The following is a 17747-nucleotide window of genomic DNA, read 5'->3' on the forward strand; positions in this document are numbered from 1 at the left end:
GCCAAGGGAAATCATCAAAACTATTAAAAAATGAAAGTTAAAATATTTCAGACATGTGATGCGACACCCAGAAAAATACGGCATACTCCATTTAATCCTCCAGGGAAAGATTGAAGGCAAACAAGGTCCAGGCAGAAGAAGAACATCGTGGCTTCAAAATCTAAGAGACTGGTTTGGATAAAACTCAGCAGCACTTTTTCATCTGGCTGCAGATAAAAACAGGATTGCCAACATGATCGCCAACGTCCGATAACGGATATGGCACAAGAAGAAATAGAAGAAGCAAGTACCTCAGAAGTTCAGCAATAGGCACACTAAAACTAATTTTTCATCAAAGTATTCACTTATTTTCATGGAAACATTTCTCCAGTCCCAATATTCCACCTTCAACAAGTTCTACCTTATGCTAACTAAATTAAAACTCGAGATGAAAAATATGAGCATCTCTTATGTGTAGTTGTGGTTAAAAAAAGAGAGAGTTCAATTTAGGCTTGCTGATAGTGAGAACCTGTATTAAGTAATTGTGGAACAGCTCCTTCTGAGATCTGCCCACATTCTTCAAATGCAGGTGACATTTTTAATCAGGCACATTACCTAACTACTTCCATATATTTTATTTGTAGCTGTAGAGATGGACTATAATGGTTTACAGCATAATAATAAATGAAGAAGAGAACTGCCAAATGATTCTCTGGAAACAGTAGGTTACCACTATAGAAAATTTACTTATCACACCTGTGAACTCTCCATTTACAAATTACGTCTGTGTGAATGTATGCCCACAGAAAGGTGAGATTGCTTATGCAGGGTGCAAACCAATAAATATGAGAGAGAGAGAGAGAGAATGAATAAGAATGAGAATTTCCTGTCACTACAAATTAACAGAAAATGTGATGCTTGGTATACACTGATTTATCTCGTAAGGCATAAACTCTTTCTTTAAAAAGAAGAAAAAACAAATAGGTGTTCTGTAAAGCCAGATTCATTCTTGGCTTAAATCCATGGATATCACATAAACGGACCCTTTGTGACAGCAGTAATTTCATTCTGCTGAGGCGACTTGACCTTCTTCCTTTGAGGTAATTGACATGCCAAGTTATATGAACCATAGAATTCATTTCTTGTGAATGGTTGGCATTCCATTCAAAAGCCCAGGCTGCTGAATGGGTCTCTTTAAGATCCGACTTTTTTGCCAGAGAAGTTTCATCTTGAATGGCACTCCAATTGAAGGACCATACAAACACTCCTATGTGTGTACCTATAGATACTTTACCTTTTCCAACTGACACTATGTAAACAAAACTGAGTATATGCTAAAAGAAAAAAACAATTTAATTTCATTCAAGTGCTTTTAATAACTTCTTTTAATATGTCTTGTTTGCAATTTCTTGGAAGTTACTGCTGTAATGTGTTTTCAACTGCTTAATGAAATTATACATAACAGGCATTAGCCCTTTTTCATTCAAAAGCTTTGAAGAATTTACAAGAACATTCTGTTTCATTCTAAGCCTTCAATGAAAAACTATATTCCCTTTATCGCTTCCTCTTCTTAAACTTAAAAAAATGTGAAGAAATGAATTTAACAGCTAGGAAGATTGGCTTACCCAGCAATTTAGTTCTGTCTGTCCATGGTAGGTTTCCAAGCTTGCTGGAAAATCAGAATTTAGTTTGGCTTAGGTCACAAAGTTGGGGGGAGTGAGGGGCTGACTGAATTTCAGGAAATTGGGTTTCATCCCTCAACCCTTCTCTTGTTCTCAAATTCACTGATACCATAACTTCATTTTTCAAATAGAATATGTGGTGATTCTGTCTGGATCTGCAATCTTTTCTTCTCTGTGGACACCATTATACATGTGCATGTGATGGTCCCATTCATGTTTTTAAAAACCAACTCTTGCAAGATGCCAAATGACTTTCAAAATCTTATGGAAGTAATAGACATTTTCCTGCAAGGTCATAAGGCTTTGTGTGTATGTGACTGGGTGTTCACATCTGTGTATCTTCCATATTTCCTGAGGCTGGTCCCTTCTAATCTTGCAGGTTTTAACTTCCATAATTCCTAGCCAGTATTTCGAAATAGGAACTATGGGACTTGTAATCTAACAGTTCCCTGTCTGGTGAATTACTCATAAAGGATAAAATCTCTCTTTGTGGGGTTGATATTTATCCGATAATTGATTGATACAACATTTGCATTTGTTTTCAATGACTCCTGTAGCTTTTCAACATACTTAAAGAGCATTATTTTAAATATTTATTTTGAAACCGGATTTCATTGTTTTGCCTCTAAATATTTTAAGGAGGTAATCCCTCTCTCTTTCTCACTAATTTCATTTTAGAGTGGTAGTTCTTATACTCTTCTTTACCTTTGCAACTTGTCAGTTACCAGCACCATAGCTTTCAAAACTGAGTTGGTGTTAGATATTCCCACAATTACTAACAGTGAAAAATTAATCTCTCATTAAAAAGCTTTTCTTCCTCATAAATAGAATGAGCCAGAATGGCCAGACATGAAAGGCAGAGTATTTGATGAATGACAGAGCATTAAATTTCACCTGTTAAGGGTAATAATCAATAGTTTTCTATTATCCTTCCTTTTTGCTATGCACACCAGACCTTAAATAGCAAAAAGGGGACATATAAGGTATTCTTAAACATTCATATATTTGATATGAGATTTAACTGTTCTGATAGCTTGGGCATCCATTCCCACATATAAAAGAATGCCTAAAAGTATTGAGAATTTTTACTGTTGAGATCTTGCATCAAATCACAAAAATGTAATCTGGTCAGTGAATTCTCTTTCAAGATTTCATGCAGAATCTTGTTTGTAATCTCAGAAATATTATCCACTAAAAAAACCCATAACACGTGACTGGATGCTATTGAGAACTGCTGATTTAGTACATAAGTTGTAATTTCATCTTTGGATCATTTAAAAGTCCTCCTTAGCTATCACTACCATTTCCACCAGAAGTTTCCTGCATGCCATTAATAGAGAATTTGAAAACAGAAATCTAGAATCATTTATTTAAACTAAAAGCAACATTGATTAAGTAACCATATTCCATACCAAACACTAATTCACTTACAAAGTAAAATTGTGAAATTCACTCAAAAAAATGAAAGAAGAAAAGAATAAGGACAAAATTATCAGTTTTTCTGTTACATGAATAGAAAGATAAATCTTAAATTCATGTTACCAGTCCAAAGTTTTAAGTATAGGGCATTGTTTTCTATTTCTAAGAATCTATTTCCTACATCCATCCTTGGTAAATCCATGGTTCTTCACCTAATGATAAATTCCAAATTTTGAATATGTAACTCAGAATCACTTTTTCATTTTTACAACATTTCTCTTCTAAAAACCATATTAGCAAAAATATGAATATTAAACTAAAAGCAGGATGATATTGAGGCAAGACCATATCATGTCTTGCCTCAATATCATCATCACCATCACCATTTTACACTTCTGACATAGCTATTTTGAAAATTAAACCACTTTGCTTGGTGCACATTCATACAACGATGCAAAAGTTATTGCGGATTAATATTACAGTGAAACCAGAATTGTTTATGTTGCATTTTATGGATGTGCAACTAGAAAAGAAAAAGGGGAAGCTGTTGCATATGGAAACTGTAGGAAGTTTCTTGTTCACACAGAGATGGAAGAATAATGAAATTTGAACAGTAAAAGCTTGGATTATAAAATTCATGGAACTTGCAAAAATGGTGAAGCTGACCAGTTTTGCCAGAGGGGGGGGAAAAAAGATGGAAGCTTTCTTCTTTTTTTTATAAATAACTCAAGAAGGCAAATATACCCATATAGCTTTGTCCTCCTGTTTTTCCACAACAATGACAACAACCCTGTGAGGTGGGTTGGGCTGACAAAAAGTGATTGGCCCAAAATCACCAAGCTGCCTTTCATGGCTAAGGCAGGTCTGGAATTCATGTTTCTTCAGTTTCTAGCCTGGTGTCTTAACCACTAGCCCAAACTAGCTCTTTTATATGAACTTTTTGTTGAAAGAAAAAAAATACTAAATAAGACGTTTTATGAATCTGGAGATTTAAAAGGGTCCAAGAAAATAAGAATAAAATGGAGAAACATAAGAATAAGATAGCAATTAATAGAAAGAAGATTCAAAGTCATAATTCTATGTTTCCTTTCTTCCTTTTTCTTATTTTTTCATTTTATATGTTTATTGAATTGAAAAAAGTTATAAAAATTCTAATTGAATTACAGCTCACTAAATATTGAGACATCCAATAAATACGAGAATCTTTTGTTGAATTAATCTTTTAAATTCATAAGAATCACATTTAGTATTTTTTTAAATAATCTTAGCTATTGACTTCTTAACATGTAGCATTCTGTTTATTTTAACTTTTTTCATTGAGTATTCCATTCGACAGAATGTTTACCTGACAAGCAGAGGTCCTTGAGAAATCAGATGGGTGCTGATTTCTTTATCAAATTAATCTGTCAAAACTGACATGTAGGTTTCCAGCAGAAATTGCAGTTCTGGTTTTCAATGCTACCATAAAGTTATATTAGCATATTCAAATACATTTTAACAGCCTATTTATTTTGAGAGAAAATTGTGCTTTTGATGGGCATATAAATTAGGCGAGCCATTTTGGAGAAAATTATCAAAATATTTTTCAGATGTAGCTTAAGCACATAGCTTCATCCTTCACTTTCTATCCATTTGTTGCATTTTTTCCACTAATAGAGAAAAATAAAATTCAAAATGATTTTGAAAACAACAAAATTTAACATAGAAACATAAATTGAAAGCTGTAATACGAAGGAAAATAAATGGCATAACTATGCTACTTGTGAAAAGAAAGTCTTTGAATCAATTGATTGAACATAAGTCAAAAATGTGATCTGGCTGCAAAAAAAGTAAATATAATTTTAGGATATGAACCATAAGTAATGTTCCCAAATTGTAGGGAGTAATGGTTTCCATTCTGCTTCGACCAATCTCCCCCTTAAGAGTTGTGCTGAGTCCTGGGATGTGACAGAAGAACTTCAGATGACAGTAAGGACAATTACGGAATGGAAATAAGTCCTTTGAACAGGAATTGAAGGAATTGGAAACATTTAACCCTGAGAAGACTAAAATGAAGGAGACATGTTTTCTTCAAATATCTGAAGGTTAAGACTCCAGAAGACAGGATAGGCAATAAGTTACAGGAAGGTGGATTCTGATTGTTAGGGAGCAAAAACAAAAAACACTTCATAATAGGATGAGCAATAGACCAGTTGCCTGGAGAGTTGATAGATTCCTTTTCATTGAATATGTTAATGAAGAAGCTAGATGTCCCTAGTCTGAGAGGCTGGATTTTGGAATCCTCCCCTTATCCAAGGACTGGAATCAATTATCTAAGTTTCCCTTTTAACAGGTTAGAAGCAGTGTACTTTCAGGGAGCTTTTAGCAGTGTTTCTCAACCTTGACAATTTTAAGGCATGTGGACTTTAACTCCCAGAATTCCACAGCCAGCATTGCTGGCTGTGGAATTCTGGGAGTTGAAGTCCACATGCCTTAAAATTGTCAACGTTGAGAAACACTGTTTAAAGAAAGGTGTTGAATCATGCAGGCCAATTTATTCAAAATTAATTATATTTTTTTTATGTCTATCCTAACAGAAAAAAATAAATAATGTCCTAACAGCTTAATATACTCATCAGATCAGATATGTTCCAAAGTTCAACTTTTCTGGAAGGTGATCTATTATAGGATGAAGGGTGAAAAATTATAAATACTGACTTTCCTTTTTCATCTGTCTGTTATTAAAGGTCATATACTTATAACACACATAGTATTTATAAAGGATAATTGTTGGCTTTTAAGTGGAAATCACATTAATTTCTTTGTTAAATGAATGGCAGCTTAAACTATGGAAGCATGAATCGGTGCCTAAAATTATGTGAAAACAAAGTTTGATGTTAGCTTCAACTTCATCTGGAAGTCATTGATAAAGTATAATTCTATATATGGTACCAATATAAAAAAACACATGCAGCACTTACGCAGTCCTGAGTGCTCTCTAACTTGATTGTTGGACTCCACAATTCTGTATATGGGCTGGTGCCATAACCAAGATTTGGTCTCTCTTAAAATAAAGGTTCTAAGTGCTTTAATTATGATTGCTTATTTTTTTTATTGGATAGCACTCTCAGATAATCTACAATTTTATATTAATAATAGATAAATAAAGCAATTTTCAAAATGTTAAAAACATTAAATTGCTGTAAACACACCTGTCTATTATTTTAATCCAAGCTGGTATATAAAGACACCATAAAGTGAGATGTTTATTCCAATGCAGTAATTTCTACTTTCTTTTAATCTTTATTATTTTGCAAACCTTTCCATGCAAATATTTGTATTTTTGGTGGTGCAGTGGTTATAGTGCAGTATTGCAGGCTAACTCTGTCCACTGCCAGGAGTTTGATCCTGATGTGGCTCAAGGTACATCAGCCTAAATGCTATTGCCAATGTTATTGCAGTTTTTGTAATTTTTAATGTATTTTTTTCTTTTCTTTTAAAAATACGTCATTATTATTATTATTATTATTATTATTATTATTATTATTACTACTACTATTATTATTATTTTAAAAAAGACAGTTTTGCTTAGATTTTCATCAAACAAAGCCACCATTCAAAGATCTGCACAGCCAACCATCAGATGGAGGCAGGGGCTGAATTGTAATGAAAATCTGCAAAATTAATTTAGGCCAGAGATTGATTGATGCATTGACTTCTACGGGGAAACAGGTATTTTATTTACAAGTGCGTTCTCTTTTTCCATTCCCTTTGGCCTACTTCAGTTGATTTAGACAGGCTCAACGATGAGGCAAAGCGTTATAGTTGCACTCCAAGGAATTACTCTGTCAACGTGAGGGAGGAGCTGAAGCAAACCAGTGCCGTTTTTTTCCCTCGCTGCCTCCTTGTCCAGCGCTGTGGAGGAAACTGTGGTTGCGGAACTACACATGGGAAATGCGCTTGTACGGCAGGAAAACTGGTGAAGAAGTATCATGAGGTATCTTGCTTTTTATATCTTTTTTAAAAGTGTATGTACGTCAACTGTCTTTTTTTTCTGAGATGAAGATAGGTACAGGTAATCCTTGACTTATGACCACAATTGAAGCCCAAATTTCTGTTTTTAAGCGAGACAGTTGTTAAGTGAGTTTTGCCCCATTTTATGACCTTTCTTGCCACAGTTGTTAAGTGAATCACTGCAATTGTTAAGTGAGTAACACAGTTGTTCAGTGAATCTGCCTTCCCATTGACTCTGCTAGTCAAAAGGTCACAGAAAGTGATCACGTGATCTTGGGACACTGCAACCATCATAAATATGAACCAACTGCCAAGCATCCGAATTTTGATCATGTGACCGTGGGGATGCTGCAACAGTCCTAAGTATGAAAACAGTCCTAAGTTACTTTTTAAAGTGCCATTGTAACTTTGAACAGTCACTAAAGGAATAGTTGTAAGTTGAGGACTATCTGTAACATTTCTTAGTGCTGCCTTCTTGACACTCATTTAACTAAGATATTTCCCATGTCAGTAGATAAATGCACGTTTGGACAAAACCAAAGCACTGTGAATTTTTATGCCAAAGCACTGTGACAGCTGATATTGTGTTTTCTTTTTTAAAAAAAAATCCTGAGGGATACAATCATTTAAATAATGGAATGGGAGAAAGATAGGGTCTTATGTCAGGAAATGGTATAATTGGGGTTAGCAGCTCATTCTGGCACTGTTGTAAATTGCAGGCAAAGAGTGGCTATTTGTCCTCCTTCTCATGAGATAAAGCATGAGAAAAAGTCTCTTTTGTTCTATATCCATTGAAGTAATAGCGTAAAGGAAGAAATTACTATAGCAGTTGTCTCCTAGTCTTGCTTCTGGATCTTTAAACAAGTGTGTAGGAACAAAAAGCATGAGAATGATGGTTAAAATAAACAAATACAATTTAAAATAAACTTTGGCAGAGCGGCAGCTTGGCTAAGGCTGCCGCCATGCTTCAGTGCTCCTCTCTCAGTGATGTGATTGCTGAACTGACTTTAGGAGCAGGGTGTGATCAGACCACTGGCATTTGAACAGATTGCCTGGGCTAGAGATGTGGAGAAATGTCTAAAAGCGGAATTTATTGTTTGAACAGAAGCAGGGAGAAAAAAATATACCAGTTTCATAATGGAGATGGAATACCTGCCCAGTAGCCAAAGGTTAATATAATTTATGATGAATCTACTGAATTTTAACAGTTCTGTTGCCTGTTGACATGTCAGATAGTAACCAGTGGAATGATTATTTGGTCAGTTCCATGTGGAAAGTCCTACATTCCAGGGCTTAATATATAAAGTAAACGAAATTTACTTACCCATTGGGCTATTTCCATTCTTATGATATTACAAACGAAAATTAATTAAGAATGATGTTCCAGCTTCAGTTTCAAATGACCTGGCAATGGTAAATTTAGATGTATTGTATATGTATCCTTTATTGCTGAATTAACAGTACAATGAGCGTAAATCTAATATTAATAGAACCTGTGAAAATAAATCTATTTTTGGATACATCAAAGGTAAGATTGATGTGAACGCGGGAAAGGTTCATTCATTTCTTCTTCTTCTTCTTCTTCTTCTTCTTCTTCTTCTTCTTCTTCTTCTTCTTCTTCTTCTTCTTCTTCTTCTTCTTCTTCTTCTTCTTCTTCTTCTTCTTCTTCCTCCTCCTCCTCCTCCTCCTCCTCCTGCTTTTTTATCCAGTTACCACTTCCTCCTCCTTCTATGTGTGTATGTATGTATTATGTGTGTGTGTGTGTGTGTGTATTCTAAAAAAAACTATCCTTCATTACCTTTGCTCCATATTAATCTAGCCACTTTTTTATAACTATCTGCACTGACTTCCTTTGTATCTTAGAACCAATATAACCATCTAAACAGGAGGATATGCCATTTCCACAAGGGACTTGTACTTCAGTATTAACATTACATACATGGCAGATGACAATCCCTTTTCTCAATTTCTTAAAGAGGGGAAAGGGCCAGCTGAGAAGCTGGGCTACAGATGTGGTGGTTTTTACCCATGTAGCTATTAACTGATATCAGGCATTCAAAGGTTTTGAAGGAACTGTGCTGCAAGAAAAAGGCAAGTCACAATTACGCTATGGTTAGGAAAGATAGAAATACCTGCACATGAAAGTCTTGTTGATAATACTTGTGAAAGCTACTGGTCTTTAATTAAAATATAAATAAATAATAACTAGATATATTGCGATGCCAGTATGCCACTATTCAGTTTCCAAAGGCATTGTTATAAAATTCGAAAGGAAGGCTGTGGACCATTGCTTTCTCTGAAACTGTCCCTACCCATCTAGAGAAAAAGGGTAAGCTATGGATTGTGAGAAATATCCTGGAGAAATGAAGGATGAGAAGAACATTAAAAAATGGTAAGGAGTATGATAGAACTATGAAAAATGTCTGAAATTATCTGCCCATGAGATAACCAACGTTTATGCCCAGGTTGAGTGGAAGTCCACCTTGTGGTTGTTTTGTTGCCTGCTCGGTCACCATTTTATATTTTGTATTTAGATATTGTCTGTTTGTTGCTAGATGGTTTTATTTCTTTTTTCTCCTTTTTGATTTATTGTGTCTTTATTTGTACATTGCCCAGAGTCATACTGTCTGAGTTGGGCAGCCTTATACTATCAGAACTTTATAGACTATTATAAATTCTGTAACACTGAAGTCCCTAATTATGAATGGATAAGATTCTGTTTATTCCAGATCTGGAAGGAAACTAGTCAATACTGAAATAACATGTAGTTTTCTTCAGGTTGAGTATTTTTTTTTCAATCTTACATGTCCAAAATGTTCATAAACAACATATTGCATTGATTTACTAGACACATGTTGCTAAAAACAATATGTTTTTTTAGATATACTTGTCCTTGTTGTGTTAGTGCAATACTCTCCAGCAGCCTTCTTTGTGCTGGCCAGCTTTACTTTAGGAAAAGATTGACACAACTGATCTCTAGTTTGGCTGCTGTGACCAATTAGCACAGCATTTTGCTGATAGTTGTTCAGCTTCACCACAACTTTGACTCTTTATGGGCAGAACCATTGTGGTGACAGGGGACATGTCTTACCAAGTTACTTGGGACTCCTTCTGGCCTATGGACTCTAGTGGGTAAGATGCTCCATCACTTGTTCCAGCCATTTGGCCTAAGAAGACCAAGTTGGATCCAGGAGCAAAGGGAATGCCAGCCTTGAAAGATAATTGCCATAAAGAGGAAAGATGGAATAGCAAAGGAAAACCCTCACCAAAGGCTGAAGGGACATTGAAAGAATATCCCTTTGTCTTGCTTATGTAATATTACAAAATAAGGTTCCCATATACAGTATTTCTGGGTGAGAATAAGTCCTTTAGAGTGGCAGTTGCCATAGATATATTAATACAGGAATGCGAGAGAGTGATTACCTGTGAAATTAAGATAACTGAAAATAGCCTGATCATCCAACCCTAATGATAAATCACAATTCTCAACACAATTTCAACTCTGTGCCTCAAATTTAATTAATTTCCATATAAACTTCATTTTAAAAATCACCAATTCATTCAGTGGAATGTTCAACCCTCACTAGTAAATCAAAAAGGTGATTTTTTTTTTTTTTTGAAGAGGAACAGAAATATAAAGAGTGATGGAGTTTGTATGTCAAGTTAATTCTTCACTAAAGGAAAGCACCTAAGTAAAACCCTTCAGGGTTTTCAGTAGAGTCACAAGGCAGAAATTCTAGACAGGCTCATATTTTTCTCCTTTTTCTATATTGTCAATTCTATAAGGACATCATAATATTTTATATCCCTATAAACCTGGCATACCAGTTGTACTTTCCATCTCAGTTTTATTATCATGGGTCCACATTCAGGACTGATATGGCTTTTGATATATTAAGGGATTGTGAGAAGAATGTTTTCTTGTGGGCTCCATAGTTATTTACTGTAGTAATTCTTTAGACCTGGCATTTGTGCCTCACATCTAAGATCATTGATAGTTGCTACCTTCACACATACACATACAAACTTTTAACCAAAGTCCGAAAACTGCTATCATTTTCATAGAGGGATTGTTCCAGTCCCTTGACTATTTTGGTTATCCTTACCCATCTTCTTTTCAACTATGCAGTTTCCTTTTGGAGATGAGATGATTAAAATCATAGGTCAAGGAATCCACCAAATTTAATCCCTTATTCATTGCAGGAAACCAGGTTAAAACTTCCAAAGAACCAAACTCTTCTTTGTTTCTAACAAAGAAGCATCTTTGTCTCCACTACCAATTTGCCCTATTTATATCCCAAAGAAGAGATTGGTGAAATGATGAGTGAAAATGAAAATTATGAAATTCCAAACTAGTTATAGTTACAAAAAAACATCTTCTCTTATCTTTTCCAGTTGTGGAAAAAGATGCCTCACGCAGAGATTTTGTAATAATTAAGCATCATTTCTCTCTCTCTCTCTCTCTCTCTCTCTCTCTCTCTCTCTCCCTCTCCCTCTCTCTCCCTCTCTCTCTCTCTCTCTCCCTCTCCCTCTCTCTCCCTCTCTTTCACTCTCTCTCTTTCTCTCTCTCTCTCCTTATTTTTTTATCCCAATTACCACCACCACCTCCTCCTCCTCCTTTCTCTTTTCTTCTCCTCCCTTTTTCTTTCTCCCTCTTCTGTTCTTCTAAGAATGATTACCGGGGAACAGACAAATTACTTTTACTAAACATTCTGACATTCTTTTTAACTTGAACTAAAGATGCACAAGATCAGTATGTAGTCAAATCCTGAAGAAGAATATTATTACCTTTCTAAATTATTGTGAGGTGATGTACCTAGAAGGTTCCTACATATTCTAATTACCTTCTGATTCCTTTTGTTTTTTATCTAACTAGGTGCTGAGATTTATCCCTGAAGCAGGTCACCTCAGGAGGAGGGGAAAAACTAAGCACAATATGGCACTGATTGATATTCAACTGGAGCACCATGAACGTTGCGACTGTGTCTGCAGTGCAAGGCCACCGCGATAAAAGCAGAGCGCCTGGTTTTATGTGCAACTTAAAAGACCTCTTTCTCTTGAAGAAGGAGCTGTCCATGCTGATTTGCCCAGTGATCACCGAACTATGCTAAAAGCCTGCATCCATAGCCTTTTGATTTAAAGTGCTAAGTGCCACGACAGCTTACCATTAATAAAGCAGATTGACAACTCTGAATGAAAATCTGGGATTGAGTTTAGAAAACAAATGAACTCAAGGGCTGAATTTTTCAGGTGATGAAATCGACCTGCATGATGGCAGCACTCTTTTTTGGCTGAGTTCTTAGTTGGCTTTTAAAATTCTTCATGCGTGCATGTAATCACAATACTTTTGCACAAAATCCTTTGCACAAACACACTTAAGCACACTTACAGCCCAAATTAAGGAAAAGGGAATCCTGTATGTGCAAAATGGCTAATTCAGTTTATAGACCGCCAGCAACAAATACAGGTGTGTTAGATTTACAGAACCCTGGTGCTGAATGGAAGTATAAAACCAGCAATAGCGTCTAGCAATACAGGCATCATACCTAGATATATGCATTACAGTAGTCAGATCACAGCAAGCAAGTCTGAACATTAAGCAACTAGATCTAAGGGTGCTACAGTCCACATAGGTAGTCCTTGATTTATGACCATAGTTGCGACTGGAACTTCCAATTCTAAGCAATAGGGTCATTGAATGAGTCATCACATTATTACATCTCATTTCATGATCACTTTTGCCATGGTCATTAAGCAAATTATGAGATTTTTAAGTGAATTTGGCTCTACTCCTTGGCTTTGCTTGTCAGAAGCCAGCTGGAAGATTGCAAATGGTGATCACATGTAAAAAACCATTGTAAAAAAAAGCATGCTGGTTGCAAATCTCTTGAATCATGATCAAGTGACTGCAAGGACACTGCAGCACTTGTAAGAGCGAAGACCAGTCATAAGTCACTGTTTTTTCAATACCATCATACCTTTGAATGGTCACTAAATGAATGGTTGTAAGTCAAGGACTACCTGTATATAATCTGGTTATTTACATGGATTTATGAATCACTCTTCCCTCAACTGGCCTTGTTTCCTCAAAATACAGGTTTCAAAATGCCATGCTGATATTCATTCAAATTATCACCTTTTATGGGTAGTCAAGTTGTCACCAAACATGTCAGAATATTGTTAGAATAGGCTCCATCTATTCCTCTTCAGGCAGTTGTCTAAAAGTCACTATACTTCCCATTTTAAAGTTTCAGAAAAACTTCATAGAATTGTTGCTATCAAGATCAGAAAGATTCCTCCTCAGCCTTGTAAATAAAGACATCTTTGGGGTTTTGGCAACCTTTCCCAAACCGGTTCCTTCCAGATGTATTAGAATCAAAATAAGAATCCTGGAGGTAGCCCAACACATATGGAGAACCTCAAGTTGGAGGAGAAAAGCTACACTGAATCCTTCAACCCACCATTGTGCTGAAAGGAAGTGATACTGTGTTTCCCCAAAAATAAGACCCAACTGGAAAATAAAGCCTAGCATGATTTTTTCAGGACACTCATAATATAATCCCCACCCCCAAAATAAGCCCCAGTTAAGATCATCAGCTAGATGGACATATTTAGTATCACATTTCCCTGAAAATAAGACCTAACCAGAAAACAAGCCCTAATGCATCTTTTGAAGCAAAAGTTAATATAAGACCTGATCTTATTTTGGGGGAACACGGTATACCCAATCACCTAATTTAGTGGTTATAACTTTGACAAGATCTTCACTTTTGCATTTCATGCCAATCTGATTTAGACAATCCAAGTAGTGCACATATTTTTTTTTTTCAAATGCAGTAGTTTGAGTTCAAAATGGGCTGTTTCATCCTATGAGGGCTGGTTCAAACTGAGAATGTTTGTGGTATAATTGGAATAGCTTGCTGTGAGTCTAAAATAACCTCTCTCGGTTTCAAAACACATTTTAAATCAACACTTTCCCCCTTCTAACAAGGACACAAAAAACTAGACATAAAGAAGCAAGGCAACTAACTGAAAGTCCAAATAAAATGCATCTCATTTAGTGGGAGTCACCAGCAGATCCAAAATTTGGAGCTGGGATTTCTGCTTCTCTCTCTTTCTCTCCCATTTTATATAATATTTTATCTGCTAGTGTGTTTGAACTGGATCTAGTTCTAATAAGCTTGTCATTCAAATAATAAAGCTTGCCATTCATATAGCGTAACCTTTCCCAAACTGGATTCTTCTAGCTACCCTGGACTATTATATCTGGACAGCTTTTAGCCCATAAACTGTAGACCAAATTGTCAAAACTAGCTTGGGATAATGGGAACAGGAACAGTAGTGAAGGTATGTGAAAGACAGAAGATTGATATACAGGTAATCTTTGACTTACTTCACAAGTGAGCCCAAAACTTCCATTGCTATGTGAGACAGTTGTTAAGTGAGCTTTTGCCCATTTTATGACCTTTCTTGTCATACTTGTTAAACAAATTAGTGCAGTTGTTAAGTTAGTAACCTGGTTGTTAAGTGAATCCAGCTTCCCTATTGACTATGCTAGTCAGAACATCACAAAAGGTGATCAGGTGACCCGGGGACACTACAACCGTCATAAATACGAGTCACTTGCCAAGCATCTGAATTTCAATCATGTGACCATGGGGAAATGGTCACAAGTGTGAAAAGGATCATAAGTCCTTTTTTCAGTGTCGTCGTAACTTTGAATGGTCACTAAACGAACTGTTGTAAGTCGAGGACTACCTGTATAGCTCTCAAGAGTTCAAAAGTGCTTCATATACTTTTTGTAAAGCTGTGCAGGGTTTCAGGTCTGAAGTCAATAAGATGCTTCAAAGCACACAAGAATGAGAACATGTACTTGGCACCTTTTTGCCTTTGAATAGGAAGTGCTGCGTAATATTATTTGGCTGCAATCTTCACAATAATTGGCAAATCAATATTTTTACGTTACAAATGCAGGACCATAGCTGATACAGCATTTCCCCAGCAAAGATGAGATCTGTACCACTGACTTCTAGATATGGCTTCTGAAGGGCAGATTTACAAAATCAGTATAATTTTAAGTATATGCAGAATGCAATATTCTTCACATTACACAAAATAGTATTAGTTAATTCCCATCAGTAGTTCCCATGGCTGGCTGTAATTTCCTGGGACTTAAAAAGAAAGGAATAATTGGAATTGTATTTTGAATAAGTTATTGCCTTGAGCCTTACTTAGTTTTGCAAAATAAATGTTTATTGGGTTCATACAATACTAATAATATCAATTTAGTTCCTGGCTGTTGGTAAAGGATTTGAAAAGCTACAGGATGGTTTCCTGTGGTTTTGAATCTCTAATAGGAAGGTTCCGTGATTGATTATATTTTCTAATTATGTACATGTGTTCTGTACTTGTTAAGCGCACACATATACTAACTCATTTCTTGTCTAAAGAAAAGTGTAAGGCAGGTCATGGTTAAGAGAGCTGAATGTTTGGTTTTAAATGTAAAGGAGAAAATAGGTAGAAGGCTTTCCTTGATAAAGACTTATATTTAAAAGGAGTCTGAGATTACAGTTTATTTTTCTGTATTGTTTTCTGATTCTGTGCTTTAAGGAAGAAAATAATGGCTTTACAATACCATTTCATATATAAAACTAAATTTGGCTTCTTATCGGGTGATATTGTGATTTTCTAAACCACTATTGTTCTGCTATTCTCTGTTAGTTCCTTTTATTAAGCTGAATGTTTTATCTGCTCTCTTGTTTACTTCATTAAATTCTTCCTGAAGTACAGCTCAAATTTTGAAGAAATTACCACTTTCTATTGTAATGAAACACTGAAGAATATAAATATTTCTTCTGTGTTTCTTTGTTTTTCTTTCTTTCTATGAGTTTTGCTTGTTTGCTTAGTTACCTTCTAAGGCACTTAATTCATTACACAAATTTTATTTTAAAGGAATAGTTATTAAGTCAAAGATGTATTAAGCCTTATATTTTTGAAAAAAAATATTCCCTAAATACCTTGATCAATATTTCTCACATTTCCATATAAAAACTGAGAAAATAGCATAGTGAATTAGTTAATGTATCATCTGTAATGGAAATTATTAACTAAACTATAGACCCATTACTATTGCTGGTGCTGTTTAACTGGATTATTTTGATGTAGCTTGACTAGAGCTTGGAATCTTGACACTCTGCTTCAAAGAAAGATCATTATGAAATTACCCATTTTAAAACATAAGTGTCCAGAGCAGACCAAATATTACAAAGTAGTAATTACTGTCTTTCAGTAACATTTCTGGCAACTTCAGTATAGTAACATTGGTCTAGTAAATAAGTCATGTGGTGGAATGCACTGAATCTACTACATTTCTACATTTTGAAAAAAAAACCTTAATATTACAATTATTTTTGGATGGGTTCAGTCATTTCTTTCTTAATTAAGGCATGTTTGGGGCAAAAGAGAGAAAGAGGAGAACTCAATCCATTGGCAGTTTGATTCAGTTCATAACAGATGGAGAAACCCATTTACGCCCAAGTATGAAACAAATTGGAGAAACATGATGGTCAACTGCATGAGTGTCTAAGGGTAGAGCAAATGGAAAAATATGTATTGCATTTTTACAACACAAGCTCTAGCCTTTTTATGATATTAAACACCCATATATGGTCCCAAAGGTACTTTTTCAAAAGGCAACTGGACTTTGTGTGTTTTTGCTTGAAGACATTTCACTTCTCCTCCAAGCTTCTTCAGTTCATCAGAAGCATTCTTGAATGAGAAGTGAAATGTTTTCAAGCAAAAACAAAGAAAGTCCAGTTGCCTTTTGAAAAAGCACCTTTGGGACAACTGTGTCTTGGATGATTGAGAATCTCCATAGACACATAGATGGTATAAGAGGCACTGTTAGTGTCATGATATCCTTGTGCTTTTTTCATTAATCTGATGAAAACTCCAAATATAGATGATGCTTTAGGTCAATTGACTGACTATATGACAGTACTTTCTAAATACCTTTCCATATTAAATGTTAAAAAATATTTAAAATTGAGGGCAGGAAAAGGGGAAGAACAACCAATAGAAGCCTAATTACTGGTGGAGGAGAAAATATTGATATTATATGAATGTGACCTATAAGAAAGAAAAAGAGAAAGATGTGGTGGGTTAGAATTATCTTCATCACAACCACCAGAAAAAAAGAGTTGGGATTATATAAATATGTATATATGAGCTTAAATACAGATATTGTACCTGTGTTCCAGGACACTACATTCTACACTACACTACAAATTGTAACTACACTACAAATTAGCATTTCAATTGATCCACATCCTTAGGGAAAGCAAGAATCATTTATCTACTGTAAATAAACAAAAGTAACATAAGCAAAATGCACAGTGTAGGTTGCTCCAATGTCTCTCTTCTGTCAACATATTCTGTCCATATTAGTATAGACTACATTGCTCATATATAATGGTCCATGTAAAATGAGTGAGATCCTATATACACACGCAATGCCTAGAAATGTCTAGATATTCCAAAATTGTCAGCATATCATGTTGTGCTAGCTCAGAAAATAAGCATCCACTTGATCTTCTACGATGCCATTCGAATCCTGTTATTTTGGAGGATTGCACTTTCAAAAAAGCAATACTGTGGTTTATATCTATACCACAA

At 35.2% G+C, this 17747-nt stretch overlaps 1 protein-coding gene across 1 annotated transcript in view; it reads left to right on the forward strand.

Moving 5' to 3' along the window:
* The window catches only part of PDGFD (platelet derived growth factor D), a gene marked incomplete at its 5' end in the record, with an annotated part of 67593 nt that extends 53024 nt beyond the window's left edge, over positions 1-14569 (forward strand). The window contains 2 exons of the mRNA XM_039356276.1: positions 6845-7056; positions 11950-14569. Of these exons, the coding sequence (XP_039212210.1) occupies positions 6845-7056; positions 11950-12084 (347 nt within the window). The remainder of the gene's footprint in view (positions 1-6844; positions 7057-11949) is intronic.
* Between the last annotated feature and the right edge of the window lie 3178 nt (positions 14570-17747).

Source organism: Crotalus tigris, unplaced genomic scaffold (assembly GCF_016545835.1).
Source record: "Crotalus tigris isolate CLP2741 ecotype Arizona unplaced genomic scaffold, ASM1654583v1 scf7180000018809.685583, whole genome shotgun sequence".
Taxonomy (NCBI): domain Eukaryota; kingdom Metazoa; phylum Chordata; class Lepidosauria; order Squamata; family Viperidae; genus Crotalus; species Crotalus tigris.